Below are 19,596 nucleotides of genomic sequence, written 5' to 3'. Positions count from 1 at the left end.
GCGGCCTTTGCCGAAAGTCATAAGGACTGGGCAGACCATTTGAGTGAGCTCGCGTTTGCAATCCGAACCTCCGAGAGTCGCTCTACTGGTTTCTCTCCCGCTTTCCTCAACTTCGGAAGGGAGTTGGCAAATCCGGTGACCAGTGTCATGCAATGCCAGCTCGGAGACGAGGAAGCACCAGCAGACTGTTCTGCTTACGCATCAAAGCTTCGGGACAGGCTTTGTCGAGCTCTCAGTAGAGCAAGGCAGAGTTTGGCATCGGCCAGGGCAGCGCAGAAGGCCCAGTATGACCAGAAACATCGCCATCTTTCATTTAAGGTAGGTGATCTTGTCCTGAAGCGCCACCATGCTCTTAGCGATGCGAGCAAGGGGTTCTCAGCCTCGCTCGCTCCTAAGTGGCTTGGTCCGTACCAAGTGGAGAAAGCTTGGACTCCACTCGCATACTTGCTGAAAGATCCCCTTTCGGGAAAACTCAGCCGTGCCCACATTGCAGACCTGAAAGCCTTTGCGTCGAGGTCTGACGAGCTCGCGCCAGCGCCCAGTGGCACTGCACGCAAGCGACGGGGCACACCCGGGACGGCGGACCGCATTCGGACCACGCACCGGTATAACCTGAGGAAGCGGTCACCTTAGTGATTCCGCGCCAGACGGCGGACTTATTTCCGTAACCGAAGGCCCACACCTTACCGTCTAACCTCAGTAGGCTAGCTTCTTTACAGCCATTGCTCGCAAAGAAGTCAGCCCCCGCCCAGTTTGCTGCTATTTTTGTTTGTGTGAGTGTTCATGTTTACTTGATGTGTTTTTTTTTCGTATTTTTTCCGCATATTGAGTGTCATTTTGTTTTGTTTACTTTTTCACCGTGTTTTTTACTTTTGCCTGCGGAAGGGGTCGTGAATACTGGTGCTTATGGGGGGGGGGGGGGGAGAGGTACGAAGGACGCTACGCGCCTTCCGTCGCATGGCGCGTTGGGAGAAGCCCGTCTTCGGAGCTGTGTGTGCGTGTGTGTACGTGCGTGGTGGATCTGTGCGTGCCCTGAAAGTGTGCTGCGTGGTGACGACACCATAGGAAACCACCTTCACCCTATCGCCATGTTTTTTACTTTTGCCTGCGGAAGGGGTCGTGAATACTGGTGCTTATGGGGGGGGGGGGGGGTACGAAGGACGCTACGCGCCTTCCATCGCATGGCGCGTTGGGAGAAGCCCGTCTTCGGAGCTGTGTGTGCGTGTGTGTACGTGCGTGGTGGATCTGTGCGTGCCCTGAAAGTGTGCGGCGTGGTGACGACACCATAGGAAACCACCTTCACCCTATCGCCGTGGACCCTGGAGGTGTTCGGGGACCCGCTGGCGTCAGGCGGACCGCCCGCCTGTGTCCTTGTCTCGGCCATCGCCGAGAAGCCTTGCTCCTGTTTGCCTCACGGCTGCTGCGCGAGGCTAGCTGACATGGCAGCTGCGCCCGGCTCTCTGCCGACGCTGGGACGCCTTGCAGCCAATTTGGTTTGGCGTCAGGATTACAGCAGAAGGACCGGCTGTCCCAGCGAGGTCTTTGGTCATCCAGGCTAGAATTCGGGACCTCCGAATCACCACCGAAGTGGCGTTCGTCGGACTTGCGGGTCTGCCGTCGACTAGATCGACAAGCCGAAGGTGAGCCCGTTCCGGGCATGCGGACATCAAACAGGCCTCTTGCCTCGCACTCTGGCCAGCAACATTACGCGCCGCCTCCCCTTTGCGCCGTGGACGCTCTCCCGTGTGAGCATCACGAACACTCGTCTTAATTTCTTTTACCCCCTTCCGTAGCACCATATTGTATAGTATAGTGTATTTCAAGTGTATTGTGTTATTATTTTTTTTCCTTTTTTATTTGTAGAGTAATTAGCAGCAGTTGTGGTCCTGGGCTGAGGTTAGCTGTTCCTCATTGCATAACGCCTTTGCATGCATGGGCGACGACCGGCTGCCTTTGCAGACCGGTATAGGGTAATTTAAGGAGAGGAGGATGTGGGGATCCGAGGCGTGCCCGAAGCCACTGAGCGGGCATTTCTCCATTCCGCGAATCCTTTCCCTCTCCCGCGACGGCAAGTGGCGTCATCTTATGCTACACGCCGGCTCTCGTGGCGGCGCTGCACGCGGTCTCGGAGCCGCGAGATTCGGCGACTGACGCACGTGCACGCCGGGACGAACTCTCTCTCTCCTCGGACGCCGCTGGGTAAGCACGCGTTTCCTTCTGGCCCGACGTCCCCTTTGGGAATCGCCGGGCTGTAGCCTGCCTGGGTGCCTCGGCACCCTTCCAGGCGTGTTTACCCCAGTGTTAGCTCCGGTTCGTACGTTAAGCCAAAGAGCGGTGCCTAGTGCTCATGCGCGATCGTACCCCGCCGAGCCGCACTTGCCGGAGGCCCACGCATACGGAGATTGCCCTAACTCTCGCGACCAGGCCCAGTGGTCATCGCGAGAGTGCGCAGCATAGCCGTGAGGGACCTTTTTCTCAAGCGGCGTGTCAAAGCTCGCCATTGCCAGCTGCGACGTGCTGGCGGTCCCCCTTGGTGTATCGTCCGCATGGGAAGCCCTTTGCCTCCCCGTGCCCCGGGAGCGGACGTGTACTGTGTGTCTGTTGGGGTGCCGCCGAAGGCAAATAAAGTGTTTGTGTGTGTGTTATCTCGAACACTGTGTTTATGCCGCGCGGCGCTCACCGCCTTTGCTAGCTGAGTGCGCGCGGAGCGGTGCCCAAAACGTAAGCAGGCGACGGTAGACGCGGCCCTGTGGCTCGCTAAGGCTGAACCCGCGGTGGTCTCTACTCCGGTGAGCATCGAGGCAACCACAATATATATATATATATATATATATATATATATATATATATATATCATTTCAGGCGATTTTTTATATTCATAGAGCTGATCAGATGACTTGCTTTTCAAAACTGTTTGTTTTAAATCAAGGAAGAATCACCACAAACAGATTGTGCAGGCTGGGCCGCCCTATACCGCAACAACACAGCAGTGTTTAATAACATTTTGGAAATATTACCGTGAAGTTTAAAAAGTACACCCAAATTTAACCTGATCATCTGAGCATTCCATCAGCAAACTTCCCAGTCTCAGTTTGGTGTTGTAGATACGATGAGTATGAAGAACCTGCTGTGACGCTAGTACCTGAAATTCTCACTTATTAAACAAAACATGTGGCTGGCAAAGCAAGGTACTTCGCAGAAGTCTTCAGGATAAGCCGAGTGCTAATTTCTTCACTGTTAGAGCTCTCTAATATAAAGTCTTTCTTAAGAAGAAGACCAAGTTCAGTCGATTAATACTTAAGCAAACCACACTGACCTGGTTGTGTATAGCTATCAGATTATAAATGACAACGAATTTATATACTAGGTGTCGTTCCTTGCCCTCCTACTTTTCCCAGCTTGGGTGCGGGGTGAACGAGAAAGTGGTGAAGTGGCCCTGTACTCCTCCCCTCTGGTTCCTCTAAGTAAATAGCCTGCGTAAACTGTGTAAGCTCAAACTTTCCTTGAAAAGATGTGGGCGATTATGACGTTAAACTACCCGGCATTGTTTCCTTCCGGATAGGTCGTTAGCTGTTAATGATTGGTCGAAATTTTCTGGGTCATGCTCACAGCCCCTGCTCGTACAACGACGCAACAAATGATGCGTAAGTGATCCACTGCGTAATTACCACGTACGCATGACTGCGTAAAAAAAATAATATTAATTAACTATTCTCAATTTGGCGCATTGTTTGTCATTGGTTCTTCGCTATTCGACAAAATTTTTCAATGTGCCATAAAATCGCCTCCAATTGTTACGCGATGTCACAAGTCTGCAAAAACTCGCGGCGTTAAAATGAAGTGTGCATAATAAGCAGCACATTACTGTGCTGAACAATAACTCATATTTCTTTTTTGGAATAGCCAGACAGTACCTCTTTCTGAATGTAATTTAAGAAGTCTGCCCGCGAATCACATTGGCAGCGGCTGCTTATAGCAGCGGGCGAGATGGATTCACATGTGTATCATAGATAATTTCACTTGTAATAGTATATATAACGATGCTGAGCTGTTTTTGTGCATGTACAACTCTCTGTGAACTCATCGTTGCTGGCAAAGCGGTAGAGAGAGAAATAAACATTATTAGGAACAGACACAATCATTTGCAGGTAGGCAGCCTGGTTATTGCGTGGTCATGACTTCTATTGCGTGGTCATGACACACGGAGGACAGTCGTCACGGCAGAATCATAGGACAAATTTAGCCTTAGTCCAGAAAACCGCGGACGCTGATCATCTCCCTGGTGAGGTAGATCAAGTAACCGGGCAAACTTCAAAGCTGGGTTTCAATGTGCTCGAGCCCACTGCCTTGTTACAAGCCGCCACGATTGCTGCAGGCTACCATATGATAAGCCAAGTGAAGAAGGCTTATTGGAGACTAAAGTGGGAATCTATTTTAGCTGTTCTGGCTAGGCACAACTAAAATACTGGACACTTCTGCACACTCATCAACTCAAAGCAGCTTGAATATGGAGCAGCGGCGGTGCAATTCGTTTTCGAAGAAACTGAATTTCCTGAAGAAGGAGAGCGTTTGATCGGGCTATAAAACGTTTACTGCCTCCCGCATATTTGCGTCGCGGATTACTTAAATTTCAGGCCAGGCAGGACAAAATAAAATCATGACAGATTGCTGTAATGTTATAGAGCCCCTGCTCAGCGATAGCTTCCTCTGCAATGCTCGAGCGCAAGACGCACAAGTGTGGAATAGGCAGCCCGCACCGCAGGTAGCCTACATGCGTGGTCATGACACACGGAGGACAGTCGTCACAGCAGAATCGTACGACAAATTTTATTACAAAATTACGTTATTGCTGCATTCAAGTACAACTTTGACTGTCTTGTTCGTTTCCCAGTCTGCAGCCGACAATAACCACTGTCGAAAGTGGGGGGGCTCTGCCCCCCAACATTTCTCAGTGGGGGGGGCTAGCACCCCCCTTGCCCCCCCGGTAGATACGCCTATGCATGCAACGCCAAGGAAAAGAAAGAAAATGCAGTAACGTTCGCCAGACTTGTTCTGCAAACATCGGCTGTGAACTAGGACCCACATGAGCTTGAAATAGCGGTGAATAAAATAGAAGTTATTGCAGCAACCAGCAGCCGCAAAACAGGATAGTAATTATTTGGCGAGTACCCCAGCAATTTTGGCAGCAGTGTCGTGTCTAACGCCAACAGGGTGGCATATCTTTCCCACGAAAATAAATGAGGCTCCAAGAAAATACGTGGGGTTGGGAGACCCAACGTGGGTTTGAGAGTGGCACAAATAAAGTTGGGCTTTTTAGCACATAGTGTTTGCGTCAGGGGAACGCAAGCTTGACTGAGAAAATGTTATTGCCAACATAAATGCAGCGCACAGCCGCAGCATTTGACTCTTTTGTTATGTATGTCCACCAGTAAACGTTGCGTAGATTATGAAGACGAAAGCCTCAGACGCCTCTTCAAACGAGAAGATTGACCGGCGGCGGCGTCAAGACGAGTGACGCAAAAATAATCGTCACGTCATGACGTCACCATATGACGTCACAGATCTCCTAAATTTGTAACTTCACTATGACATCACCATGACGTGACATAACGTGATGGCACATGATAACGTATTCACATGACATGGTCCCTTTGCATTGGCTCCGTGATTGGTGGGCCGATCACAGAGGCAATGCAAAACTCGTGTACCTTATGAAGGCGAAAGCCCTAGATGCATCATCAAATAGGAAGATTGCCCGTCGGTGTCCCGCGTAGGCGGCGTCAACACGAGTGATGCAAAAATAATCTTCACGTGATGGCGTGACCATATGACATCATAATGACGTCACAGGTCACCAAAACATGTGCCATCATTAAGACGTCACATAATGGGACGTCACATGATGACGTATTCACACGTCATGGTCGCTTTGCATTGCCTCTATGATCGGTCACGGATGCCGTGCAAAACCGCGTTAGGTGCAGAACGCTTTTGGAGGGGGGCGCTGGATAATCAATACATCAACTGACACGAAAAAGAAGATGGCGTTCGCCTTCTAGTCCTCTTTGGCGAATGCATAAGGGACCCTGTGAGTTTTTTTTTTAATTCAATGTATCTAAACAATGACTTGAGCATCTGCAGCCATTTTTGTGGACGCTGAGCACGGGCCCGACGATCAAGAGGTCGCACGGGAGGGTTCTGAGATGGTAACGCACGTGGTAAAAGGTAGCGTCTTTTCCACCCTGTGTCAGATAAGCATCATTTGCCGGCGGGAAGCGCACGTGAGCCATCGTCTCAGTGCACGCTGTGTGCTACTCACCGAACATCGCCGGCCCGACGCAGTAACAAAAGTCTTCGTCGCGGAAGTGCTTGTTGCACACAAGACTCGTAGCCGATGGCTACTTGCCAGTTCTTAGCTTTATAACCTATGCTTCACGCAGTTTCTGGTCCCGCGGTTACCGGTGCAGGCTGACACTGGGCTCCGTTGCGTAAGCCCGGCACAGCGGCACCGAGTGGTAGAGCCCCATGTTCGTCGCCTTCGGAGGCAGCCACTCTATTACAATGGTTTCAATTGAGCAGAAAATGCGAGAAAACTTCCGTAATTGAACAGACCGCAGCGCATGTGGGGCTTGAAACTCGTTTTCAAAGGACGCGGCAGCGCTCCACGAGCAGCCGATGCGGCCGCTGGGACCACGTGATCCTGCCAAGCACGTCATGCCGACGGTGGCGCCGGCGTTTCCAGTGGTGGGCCTCGAGGCCAATACTGTCCAGGAGTGGGAGTGCCTTGCAGTGGTGTGGGCAGTGGACAAATTCAGGGTGTATCTTGAGTTTACGGAGTTGAAGATACACTGTGACCACTCATCCCTGTCATGGATGTTCTGCACCGACCAAGCTTCGCCCAGGGTCAAGCGTTGGGTCCTTCACCTGCAGGGTTTCAGTTGCAAAATCAAGCACAGATGGGAGGCTAGCAAATACACCCGCAGATGCCCTGAGTAGAGCCCCTCTTCAAAGTGAAGACGACCCCAGTGACAGCTTGCCCGAGAGACTGTTTCCCATTGCTGCACAAGAACCTGAAGGGAAAATTACATTTGAGCAAATAGCAGTTGCCTTGGAGGACGATACGACACCTTTAAGTGACACCAGACAACTTGTACAAGAGGAGGCTTGTGACAGCGGTCTCTCAAAAGTGAAAACCGTCGTCCAAGGGGTTATGCTCCCGAATTCAGACCCTGATCATCGTCTTTTCTGTGGCCAAATGGACTGCTAGTTAAGCTAAGAGGCAACAAAAAGGTACCATGGCTGCCTCCGCACCTGGCATTTAAAATGGCACACGATCACCCCACGCAGGGTTTTTCAAAACCTTGAGACACGTAGCTGCACGATTTGTCTGGCTGGGCATGCGGGCGGACATATCAAGGTATGTGCAGGGCTGTGCTATCTGTCAGCGCAGAAAACCTCGACGCAAAAAGCCTGAAGGCCTGATGAGCAGTCAGTGGGCGACAGCACACATGGAAGAGCTTAGTGTTGACATAATTGCACCTTTGCCGTCTACACCTCGTGGCCACAAATACTTGCTAGTAGTCATCGACAAGTCCACTAAGTTTCCAGAGCTGTTCCCTCTACGAGCAGCAACCAGTGCAAAAATATTGGAGTGCATGGTCCAAGTCTTCTGCTGCCATGGGACACCCATGGCCATAACCAGTGACAACGAGAAGCCTTTCGTTAGCACATTATAATGCAATCTTCTGAAACACTGGGGAATCGAGGATCGGCACACTGTGCCTTACCAGCCGGCTGGACAGATGGTGGAGCGTCAGATCAAACAATGTCTACGAGCATACTGCACTAACCACAAAGACTGGGACCGCCATATACCCGAGATCGGCCTTGCCATGTGCACGGCAGAGAGTGTAGTCACCGGATATACTCCAGCATTGCTTTGCTATGGCAGAGAGTTGTGCACTCTGTGGGAACCTGCAGGCGACAAGGATGATACGGAGCCTCCAGAAGCAGCACACCATGCGCTTGCTGCAGAACTCAGGCAGTGCCTTGGAGAGGCCATGAAGTATGCTAAGAAGCATCAAGCAGCTGCCTGGCAGGCTCAGAAGTCAAGTTATGATCGTCATCGACAGTCAACAACCATCAAAGAAGTTGACCTTGTGCTCTTGGACACTCACACTTTGAGTGATGCAGCCAAGGGTGTTTCGGCCAAGTTGGCACCGCAGTGGTGGACCTTATCGTGTGGTCAAGCAGATTGGTGAAAATGACTTCATCCTCAGTGACCCAGCAACGGGACGTCGTCGAACCATCGCCCATGCTGATCAGTTAGTGCTGTACCAAAAACCATTACTTCTCCCTTCCGCCACGGATTCACACTTTGAAGGGGAGGAGAGTTGTGAGAGATAAGGGAGTGAGGAGTGTGTGTGTGTTGGATGTGGGTCTCGGAGGCTGTGTGTGGTTGACGGCGGAGGAACAAGATGAGCCGAGTGTTGGGTGAGCGGGAATACGGGAGGAGGGGTACTAGACGGAGGCCGGACATGTTGGATATGTGGTGCGGAGAATAAAGGGTGTGTAGTGAACGTGGTTGTGGATCGTCAAGTATATGTGACAAGTCATATAACATGGCACATCGTTTGCTGCAGTGCGTGACAGATAAGTAATTACAGGCTCCTCATTACCGACCAGTGTCAGTTTCGGTTTCAAGAACGACAAGCCTCCGGGTGCAACTACCACCACCTAGCGGGTGCAGTGCTCGATCACGTCAGCACACAGAACTGTGACGCACTTCCATGCGGTTCACAAGTAGCCACCCAGAAGTAGGCTGCTGGAGCAAACACAACAAAAAAAAAATGGCGGCTATGACGTCATCATAACTTGTTGCAGCGTGGTGACGTGAGGGAAGTAGGGGGTCACCAAGGGTCACCTTTGAGGGTGTCAATAGCCCGAGCGTGTCGATCGCTCACGCGAACTTCAAAATTCATTTAAAATACCTTCCAAGCTATATTCGCTGTTGATATTTTGCACATGATATAGGCATGGTCACAGGAATCGATCCCGCAGGCTATCTCAGGTGTGAAATTTTGTGTCAGTACCCCTTTAAGTATCTTGAAGTCAATTTCTTAGCAAATTTAAAATGGCACAAGCACAATGACCTCATCTGTTCAATTGAGCTCCAGAGGCTTGGCTACGTCACATGCACGCTGAAAAATTTCACTAAAGAAGGCAAAGTCACGGCCTACAAAACATTAGGATACGTTCGGTCTCCTCATTGTCAATGCGACATACCGTATTTACTCGCGTAATGAACCCCACTTTGGTCCTCGGAAAAAAAAACATTTTTTTTAATTGTGTGTATACACGCTAATTTGATTCTGGTTTGACAGATAATGTCGTTCAAGATTGAAACAACCTTGAATCACGCCATTATATCTCAAAACGACGACGCTACAAAAGTTAAAAACATTGCTTAAGGGGAGATGCGGGTCGAAAAACGCGAGTTTTCTAAAAAATTATCGATTTTTTGTTTTCACCTGTTTTGTTAAGATTAGTACCTCTACTGTTCTGAAAAAAAAAATCAATTCCGAGACTCAACTGGAAACTCTTTAAAATTGCGTCTAAAGAGCACAAGGTGGCTGTCAAAAGGCCGAAAGTGTGTCGTCTTCGAGCACCTTGCCGCCGATAATGCGCCGCCGCTCGCCATTGTCGACCGCATGAGGCGAAGAGCCGAGCCTCACTGTTCAAATAACGACGGTTTCCCGCGCTGCTGCAGCGCAAGAAATAATAAAGAGACGCACTCTCTTTTGCCGCCTTTTTCGAGCGCCTCGACTGGCTTTAAATCACGTGGTACGGATCGGGAGCCGCCATTGGCCGCTGCGCGCCTGTGTGTGCTGTGAAGCCTACTTGCAGGATCCGTGTCTCGTTGAGCAGCGCAGCTGAACAACGCTTTTCTCGAGTGCTTATCCGTTATGGATGAAGAAAGCCAGTCACCGGCCTGTGAAGTTTCACGCGGCGTACAAATTTCGAGGACGCCGGCGCAAATCAAAGCCGAGCACTCAAACCATGAAAAGAGCGTCTGCTGCCGCAAGGCGTAGTGGCAGTGACGCCGATGCGTCCGACGAGTTTGCCGTGGCATTCGAATATGTGAGTGCCTCCCAGAAAAAGATCGGACTCTTCGAAGACGAAAAAAAATCACAGGACGACGAGTCTTCGTTGATTGCTGATATGACAGCACTGAACATGTTGGTTTAATCGAGGGCACTCCAGTTTTGAACGTGTTCTGGAAGAGCTTGGCGTGCTCCCGCCTCATGATCTGGTTGCTCTTGGTACATCACGGGACAGCACACGCCAGAAAAAAATGTCTCAAAAACTAACAGGAGAAGCAAGGGCTCGTCGGCGTTCGCTGAAGAAAAAAATCTCTTGTCGAGGAGTCAGCTCGAAAGAGCTGTGAGGGCCAAACCTATGGTGCTGGCGCATTTTAATGGCAGTGGCCACTACAAGGAGGATTGCTCTTTCTTGTGTACAAATTTAGTCGCATTCAATGACATCTTTGATAAATAAACATGCAATTTTGACTTTAAAACTCGTTTTTCTCAAAACGCAAATTTTGCCATTTTTGTCAATGTGCCCCTCCTTTTTCGGGTACTTCTGGTGCTCAGATCTGCATGAAATTTTTCCCAAATATTTTCCAAAGTAGGTTAAATGCAATTATCTTGTTTAAGTTTCAATATTCTTATTATATAATAAAAAAAAGTTATGTAAACGTTTACTAGGGACGGAGAAATATGAACTTCCCACGTTAAAATTTTTCTCGTCTAGTACATATTTTGTATGGACTTCCTAATTAGTTACTTGCATTCCACACTTTATTTGAAACATTATGAACTATCAATTGTAAAAAATTATTGAAGTTTAGGTCTGAAAAGAGGGGGGGCAAAAGGCTTAAGTTTTTCACTTTGTCATGTTGCAGAACTAAAAGTATGCAACTTGCAAGAAAACTAATTACATATTTGAAATCAGCATAAAAAGTTCTATAAGCAGCTCAAGTTTCATTGCTCTAGGGTGAATATTAAAGAAAAAGTGTCTTCGAGTAGCATCTCCCCTTAACAACAAGTCGCAAGCAGCGCGAACGCATACAAGAGTCAAAATTTGAAAGTCGCGCCTTTTTTGCGGCCAAGCGCCATCTGTTGAACGCACAAGAAACCTTAATGCTTATAGCGCCACGCAGGCACATCGGCATGCAAAGCAGCAACGGCGCACCGTGCATTCGTACATTGCGGTGATCGTACGATCGTACATCGCGGTGATCCCCAGTGGCCTGACCTCCGTGCTGCAGCTCCTTGACGTTTCCATTAATAAGCCTTTTTAAGGACAACGTGCGGCGGCTGTACACGGAGTGGATGGCCGACGGAAACCACGACCTGACTCCTGCCGGTAAAATAAGGAGACCGTCCAGCGAGATGCTGTGCCGCTAGATTCAGGAGGCGTGGAGCCAGATTCGAGCGATATGATCGTCCGGAGCTTCAAGAAGACTGGGATCTCCAATAGCCTGGACGGTACAGAAGGCGATGCGCTGTGGTGTGGCAATGACGAGGCGGCAACAGCAAGTGACATAAGCGAGGAAGACGGCGATGGAAGCGAGTAGGAGAGCCAAGGAGTGGCCGGTTGGTGTCATCAATAAAACTTTTTTTTTTCCGCATACATTACGTGCAAACGCTTACTTTTTAAAGACTGAGGTATAATTATAGAATTTCTGAACACCGCCATGCGAAATTTCAACTTTTACACCTACCGCAATTTTTTTTCCCGCGTAATGAACCCTACCCCCAAATTTGCATCAACATTTCTGAAAAAAAAGTGGGTTTATTACGTGAGTATATACGGTATATGAATTTGAGGCTGTAAAAAAAAAATGTGACACGATTCATATTCAGTAGGTATCATCGCCATTTCCGCCCTCCTCACGTGCTCAGGTGCTATCCTCCTCCTCGTCGGCTCAGACAAGCACACAACATCATCTTATCATGCCTCACAAGACCATCAGTTCTTCTGTTCAAGTCTGTGTGCTCATTTCTTTCGTCACCAACGCTGTGTGCACAACCAGGCGCACAGATCTGACCAACATTGTCCCGCTCAAATCGCGAATGAACTGCTTTTTTCCTCTCGCCAACAATTGAGTTGTGGAACAAACTTGATGGCTCTGTTAGAAGACTGCCAACAGAACAATTTTCTGCAGAACTGACAAAACATATAGGTCTTACCACTTGACAGCACTTTGATTTTGATCCGCAATCTGTGAATTTTCTATGTGTGCATTCTTTTAACCCAATATATTATGCAAACTCTGTTCTTGTACCTTTAATGTTTCAATATTTCAAGTCTTGATACTCAATATTTGTTATTATTTCAATTTTTGGTCTGTAATCTGTAAATCTGTTTTACCTCTTCTGTGTGTTCCTTTAATCTCTCACATTGCCACACGCTCTTTTCCCATTTTCATGTAACCGACCCGTTACACGTGCAGCCACTGCCTTCCTGCGAGGTAGTCAGCAATGCCACACGGTCATTCACCCCACTGTGGACACGACATGTTGATGGCAAAATCATGCAGTTCCATCTGTCGGTACTGGCAGTGGCAGTAGGTATGGCCGGCTTCTCTGCAGTGGTAGCAGAGTGGGCGTCTTCCTAGGGGGGTAGTGCTGGCTGACAGGACAATGACAGGGCGTCACTGGCGGCAGAACTGTGGCGATGCAGCGTCTTGACGTGGTCGCAGAGGGGGAACATGACGGCGGGCTGCAGCAGCTCATAGCTTGCAGTTGCGGTGGTGCTGGTCAAGGAACACCCAGTGACTGTTGGATTTCTTCACTTGCAATGTCAGCAATCGACGTCACTTCAGGCCACGGAAAAGGTGCGAGCTTTCGCAGCACCTCTCGCATGATGGCTCGGATCGTATCGTGCAAGTCGCTGGAGCCAAGGGCACGAACGGCCGCAGTGTCTAGAAGTGAGCAGTGACTGTACTGTCGGGTGCAAATCTCCAGCATTTTCTCAATTGTTGTTGCCTCCGAGAGAAATTCTTGGAATGTCTTGGGTGGGTTCCTCATCAGTCCTGCGACTCCCCACACGAGGAAGCTCCTCATCAAGCATGGTGGTCTGATCATCTCTTCCGTCAAGAGCACCACGTTTTCGTTTGGGAGCTGGAAACGGGTTTCGAGCAGAGCTTCGGCCTTCTCCTTGCGGACATCAATCATGAATGGCGCCAGGAACGTGACGCAAAAAACGTCCCACACTGTCAGGGTTGGCTCTTTGTTCTCAACCATGTCCTGGCTGCGTCTTCCGAGGCCAAGTAGACATGCCGCAGCTTGTCTTCATTGCTCCAGGTATTGAAAACAGCGACGTGGCCATATGTTCAAGCCAGCGAATGACGATTTGTGGAAGGCTGGTGGCTTGGGTTGCCAGAGAAGGACAGATGTAGATGGCACAGAGGCTGTCATTGTCTCTGTGGTCGATGTCAGGGTCTTGGTCTGCCTGGTGTTTTTGGAAAGGAGCTTGTACTCTGGCTGTAGTCCCTCCTGCCAGTGGCTAGTTTGACAATCCAGGTTGTCTTTAGTGTCGTCTTCGTCGTGGCTTGGGCTTGGACCGGTGCTTTGCGGGGGCGTCTGGATCATTAATGAAGCAGCACCTCCACCAGCTGTCACGTGGTTGGGACAGTGAGGAACGCAGTCGCAGAGGCTTATGATCAAACTCTTTATTTGGTGAGCTTGTGCCCAGTAAAAGAATGCCACTCAAAGTGCAACAATATCGGCACGCACAATGATCGGACGTAGAACAACCTGATCAACGGTAAGGTGCGTTGGCATTTATACACGTTGCATCGAAGATTCCAGCCTTATCGTTGGTGGCCGCGTTAGTGTGCACTCAAGCTCATCAAAACAAGCTGCAGTAATCGGGAATGTTCCGACATTTGGGCGCGGTGCACGCAAGGCAGTGGTTGCAAGTGGAACGAGTCGGTTGTGTGAAAATAGAAAAAGAAGCACACATGGCAATATTATGCAGCTGCGTTCTTACACCTTCAATGTTTTGTACTTACCCACTCCTGCTATGTCTCGCATAGAGACAGCAGTATTTGTAAATAAAAGAATATTGTGAGCAAATCGGCAACTTGTTACAATTTTGGGAAACTGTTTCAAGACCTGCAATGCTTTAAGATAAGCCTTAAATATGAATATTTTGTATTTTGAATTATCTATAAATCCAGGATTGACTGTACTCCAAGAAAAATGATAATTAAGTCTCTTATTAATAGATACAGGATGGTCATTGTTAAAAGCACTTTGCTGATTCAGAGCTGAGGTGAAATGTGGGACCATCCAGGTCCACCAATTCGAGCTGCTGCTTGGACACCTACTCTCACTCACAAGCACCTGTGCACGTGCCCTAAATACTTGGGCACCAAGAACACACAAAAAGCCAGGTTCACTCAACAGCCTATGCGCAGTGTGCGTCTTAACAGGTTGCTGGCTCTGCTGTCTGCACAGCTTGGTACCTGAATATCGCAGGCAAATGATCCGTCGTGACGGGCACACTTTCTTTATATGCCCTTCCATTGACATGGCCCTTCCATTGCCCTTCCATTGAATGCCCTTCCATTTACATGGTTGCATAGCGCTGAGCTAATAGAGCAAATGATTACTAAATAGACGTAGCAGTATGTCGTTTTGTTTTGATGTAACCATACCTACTGTATTTACTGTATTTTATGATTACTGTATGTGTGTATACATGTATATACATTCTACCTTTGTTGTGTGCATTACACTGCATGGCAATTTGTTTTGCCTTTTTGTTGTTGTTGCACGGATCTAACTGTGTACAATGTATAATGCTCATTTGAATGTATATGTAACCACTCCTCCTTGGGCCGCTCAATGGGCATGCAGTATCCTATAAATAAATAAATAAATAAATAAAATACAGAACATGCTTCCTCGGTGGCATTTGCTTTGGGTGCCTGCTTGGATGGCATCACCAGTAAATTATGAACTGGCATGACCAAAGCGATCCTGCAGGAAGTGTCATGATAGCAAAGTGGGCCCATCAAGGATAATGCCACAAAAAGTGGGTGGGCTCAGGAATTTGTCCACGTATGCCGCACCAGCTGGACATGCTGTGCTGTAACAATTCACCCAGTGCTTCGTGTTATGTCAAGTGGAGTGCCAATCCAATACAGCCAATGAGAGGGACATACCTGAAGGTTCTGGGCAATGTCGGGGACTGGGTCATGTGCAACAGGCACCACAGAATCGCCGTAGCATAGGTAGAAGGCCAGCTGTGCCATAGCCTTGCCCACATTGCGCGATCCACCAACGAGCGAGGTGGTCAGCAGGTATGACTGGTAGCCTGTCTGGCGAGCCAATAGACACACGGCACGAGACATCACCTGGTAAAGCAAAGTGTGTTTCGGCAGAACAGCCTATCAGGCACGATGTACGCAAGTCTAAAAAAAATGTTTATTCAGTGTCATTACTCTAAGCTACCCCACTATACCATAGGTCACTAGAACATACTCAAATTGAAGTCACCATGATATGTCCCACCTAGCTACTGAAAATAGAGAAACATGCACAATGGTTTAAAAAAACCACACAAAAACACTTCCAACACATGAAAGGTAAAAAAAAATGCCCATGAAAAGACCATTTTTGCCGAGAAGTAAGATGCTCCTTGATCTGGAGGCCTCCCCAATTTGTAGGTGAAAAATGCTACCAGATTCTCGCTAGGGTATGTAGCTGTCGAATATTTTGCACATTTTTGTTCACTGTTTACAAGCATGTGTCCCTTTCATCCGAAACCATGGTCTGTTCTGACGTTAGGAAACATTGACTTGATGAGATTGGAGTTTCGGCAAGACACCAGAACTTCATTTTAACAAGAAAGTGTTTTATGCCGAGTGTTGTATCGCCATCCAGATACGCCATCTGGCACAAACAAAGGCGCGTAGCACGGGTGTGCTAGGAAGGAATGTCAGACCAGGCCGAAAACGGCACTGAGCGTATCCAGAGAGAGGTAATGGCCGTTGGCAGGCGTGCTTCGACATATGTTCAGGATAGACTCGGGGCACGGTGGAGGTCTTCATTTTCCACACACAGTTTGTCATCAGATTAGCCTGCGATGCCATGGTAGCACCTCACCCCCTACTGAATGCATCTCCAACATGCATCGGCAGTGTTTACATATACCGTCGACTGTTTCGCTTACGATGGAGCCAAGCAAGTACACTGCTGCACTCTGGGAAGGCAACAAAGTCTCACGAAAGTGTACACTTTGTTCCAGCGAGAAAGCGAATGTCTTCATGTATTTATGGACTCTCGCATTCATGAAGCTGACCGTGTTGCAAATGGTCGCAAGTCTACCAGCCGTCATACACTAGTAAAATGTATACACCTCCACCAAAGTAATTTGTCAGCAGGACGCCACGTGCCAAGCAAACCTACGAGATGACCACCGACTCAGAAATGGTGTGCATTTCACTGCAGAGGACTACGCACCAAGTGTTATGTTAAGGCGGACATGGTACCTGGGACTATCTTGTTCATTTTTCAACCAGCTCCAAGTTAACAGCACTGGTATACATGTATTTTAGCAGCAGAGCTGTTTAAGCCGACCGTTCAGAGTGAACAGAAAACTATCATCCTCACGAACCGCTCTCTTTGTCCTCTGCTTCGCTCCCACAACGCCCATTTGTCCGGCATGGGATGTTCACAGTCCGATGGGCGAGAGTACACACAGAGAGAGAAGATATAAACAGACACAAAAAAGAAAAATAGAGCGAGAAAAAACCGAGAGACAAGGCCGCACTTCCTTCAGGCTTGGCACCATTAGCTTTGCAAAGCTGCCTTCATTGTTTTTGTGCTGATTTTAAAAGTGCAATCATATTTTCTGTGGCTCAAATAATTATCGAGATAATTCAACAATTACTATTACTTGGTGAGACAACAGATAAAAATTAACTGGGCAGAAAGTTATGTTTGATGCATGAGAGTAAAGCAGGATGTGTAATGATTGAAATGCTGCAGGCGCTTTTCTAACCCAACAACAGTTACCAATTTAGCAGCCCACTCAAGTTCAGCGTCTAGGGTACAGTTACTAACGATCAAGAACAAAAGCAGATTAAAGAATTACAGAGGAAAAGAAATACGGAATCCATTTCCTGCACTTCAAGCTTTATGCTTAGAATAACAGAGAGTTGAGCTTGTTTGGTAAGCATTCTAAAAAGACTGTCTTTTTAGAACAAGGCTTTATGCATTTGGCTTAATATAGCATAAGACATCACAGCTCTAGAGCTTGAGAAATTTATGCCCCAAACAAGCAGGGCGACTGAAGGCTTGTTTTAAGAAAATGCAAGAAAACAGATAAACCTCATTTGGACTACATGTGACGCGAGATACTGAAATCTTTTTGGTAGATGATTAGTAGTCACCAGGAATCTAACCTGCATGCCCACCGCTACAGCATATGTCATTCAGAAACAGCATGCCATTAAAAATACCCATTTTTCGTGCTTTTCTTCAGACAAAATTTAGGCTGTCCTGGTGATGAAAGTTGCTATTGGGGCAGAAATATCAATCCAAGATGTGAGGAAAGTGGTCGCCACTTGCGGCAATGCCAGCATCTTATGAAAAAACTATTTTTAGAAAATTTATTTTTAACTTTCTAAAAGACAGGGTGTGCCAACACAAACACAAGAAAGAAGACAAGACACCACAAACGCCAACTAACAACTGCAAAGGTGCACAACGGCGCAAAAGAAAATGGCATGAAAACTTATCTGTGCCAGTCCGGCACACGTGGGCATCTATTTGATTCCTCTTTATGCCAGTTAATCGATGGTCTGCCCACACATGCGCTACCACTATTATCGATATGCCATGCCTCAATCATCAGACACATTTCTTCATTCCTGTGCCTGTACAAAACTGCGCATTCATCGAATTTTGCATGCACTTACACTCTCGGCAATGCAGGGATGCAACAGCCGAAATAGGATTTGGAGCAATTTTTGGAGCAGAAAAATGTTGCTTTTGGAGCATAAAAATTCAAATTTGGAGCAGGTTACGAAAAGAACCCTGCATTTTTTAGCCCGAAATCCCAAATTTGGAGCAGTATAACAAAGAGAGCTTATTTTAAGAAAAGGAAACAAAAATATGTAAAAACAATTCAACATCAGCTAATTCGTGCACAGTGCATGTGAACACTGCTATTTCAATAAAAGCAGTGGGTTGAGCCGCAACACTGTGCGAACAATGACTAAATCCACACTAGCATTTGCAGGACCTGTCAAATAATTCGACAGGCACTGGAAATGCTAATGTGGACCTGCGAACCTGGCAACCAGGAAATTTGGGAGATTCGTAAAGCAGGAGCAGGCTGGGGTAGCGAAAAAAGAAAACTGGCATATGCTTTTGTCTGTTGTTCCTCAAGGCCGCAGAAACGCCATACACAGCAGCTCCAAATAATTGCCAATAATTTTTCAGACGTCAGCAATCATACTAGTACTCGTAATTATACGGTGCGTGCACGAATGAGTAATTAAGGAACAAAATGTGCTGTGTCCCTGACAGCTAGTACTAATAGCCCCTTCTAAATCTCAGTATGCTTTTCCGCGTGACACCATTGTAATGCGGCAAAAGTGGCTTAAAAAGCACGCAATAAAACTGCACGCAATAAAACAAGCCTCACGAAATTTGAGAACTACTGTCCTTTTCTATTGCAATAGCAACTATATGGACACTCTCGACGAGTTTTTGCCATCAGCTCCCGTATAAAGTCCAAATTGATAATATCACTGTGCATAGTATGTTCTACCGCGGGTAAAAGCACGCGAATGCGGGCGACGAACGCGGCTGAAGCAGATATCAAACGAGCCAGCCCATCTCCGTCGCTCGGAGGGCGTATGCGATAACACCACTCCGCTCGGGAAGCCTGCCATCAAAGCATAGAGGAAACGCCCCGCCCGTCTTGAACGAGCATGAAAAGACGCGAGGGGGGGGCGGGGGAGGGCTGTCGCTCGAGTAGCAAGTTCGAACTTTGATTCTAAGGTCGCAGTTGCGATCGCTGGCGCACGCGCTATCTCGGCAGCCATCAGCGGGCGGCTCGTACATCCTGCTACGTGCTGCGCTCTCAATGCGAAGACACTGTGCACAACTGTGCACTTTCCCTGGAGCGGCCGTATTCTCTTACACCAACGTTTTGTAGAGTTACGCGAGATCGGATACAAAACAGTTTGCTGCCAGCCTCACTTCGTATAACATTACAATTTGTTGCTATCGCATTCATTGCTTCGTCCTTGCGGTGAAACTGACTTTTTTTTCTTCCGCGAGGGGTTAGGGTTAGGGTCTGCGCATCTGTATTGGATGACGATGCCCACGCTGCAGATGACCAACGCGGCCTCCATTTCTTGCTCAAATTTGCGCAACTGAGAAAATTTTAAGCTCGTCGGGCATTTTGGCGCAGCGTGGGGCAATTTTAACCAATTTCACGGTTTTGGCTCAGCTTGGCGCAAAAATAAGGAATTGTATCAAATTGGCGCAATTGGCGCAGCTG

The 19,596-nt window shown here is 48.1% G+C and overlaps 2 protein-coding genes across 5 annotated transcripts in view; one reads left to right on the top strand and one right to left on the bottom strand.

Moving 5' to 3' along the window:
* LOC119395606 (glycerate kinase) overlaps nucleotides 1-19,596 on the bottom strand; it is a 221,694-nt gene that overhangs the window by 69,660 nt on the left and 132,438 nt on the right. For all 4 annotated transcript variants that reach the window (XM_037662588.2, XM_049416696.1, XM_037662585.2 and 1 more), the window contains exon 7: nucleotides 15,242-15,433. In XM_037662588.2, coding sequence (XP_037518516.1) covers nucleotides 15,242-15,433 — 192 coding nt within the window. The remainder of the gene's footprint in view (nucleotides 1-15,241; nucleotides 15,434-19,596) is intronic.
* The window catches only part of LOC125758921 (uncharacterized), an 80,425-nt gene that overhangs the window by 42,389 nt on the left and 18,440 nt on the right, over nucleotides 1-19,596 (top strand). The gene's annotated exons all lie outside the window — the stretch shown is intronic.

Source organism: Rhipicephalus sanguineus, chromosome 6 (genome assembly GCF_013339695.2).
Source record: "Rhipicephalus sanguineus isolate Rsan-2018 chromosome 6, BIME_Rsan_1.4, whole genome shotgun sequence".
Taxonomy (NCBI): Eukaryota; Metazoa; Arthropoda; class Arachnida; order Ixodida; family Ixodidae; genus Rhipicephalus; species Rhipicephalus sanguineus.
The sequence above is the reverse complement of the archived record's forward strand: the minus strand, read 5'-3'. Positions and strand labels throughout refer to the sequence as shown.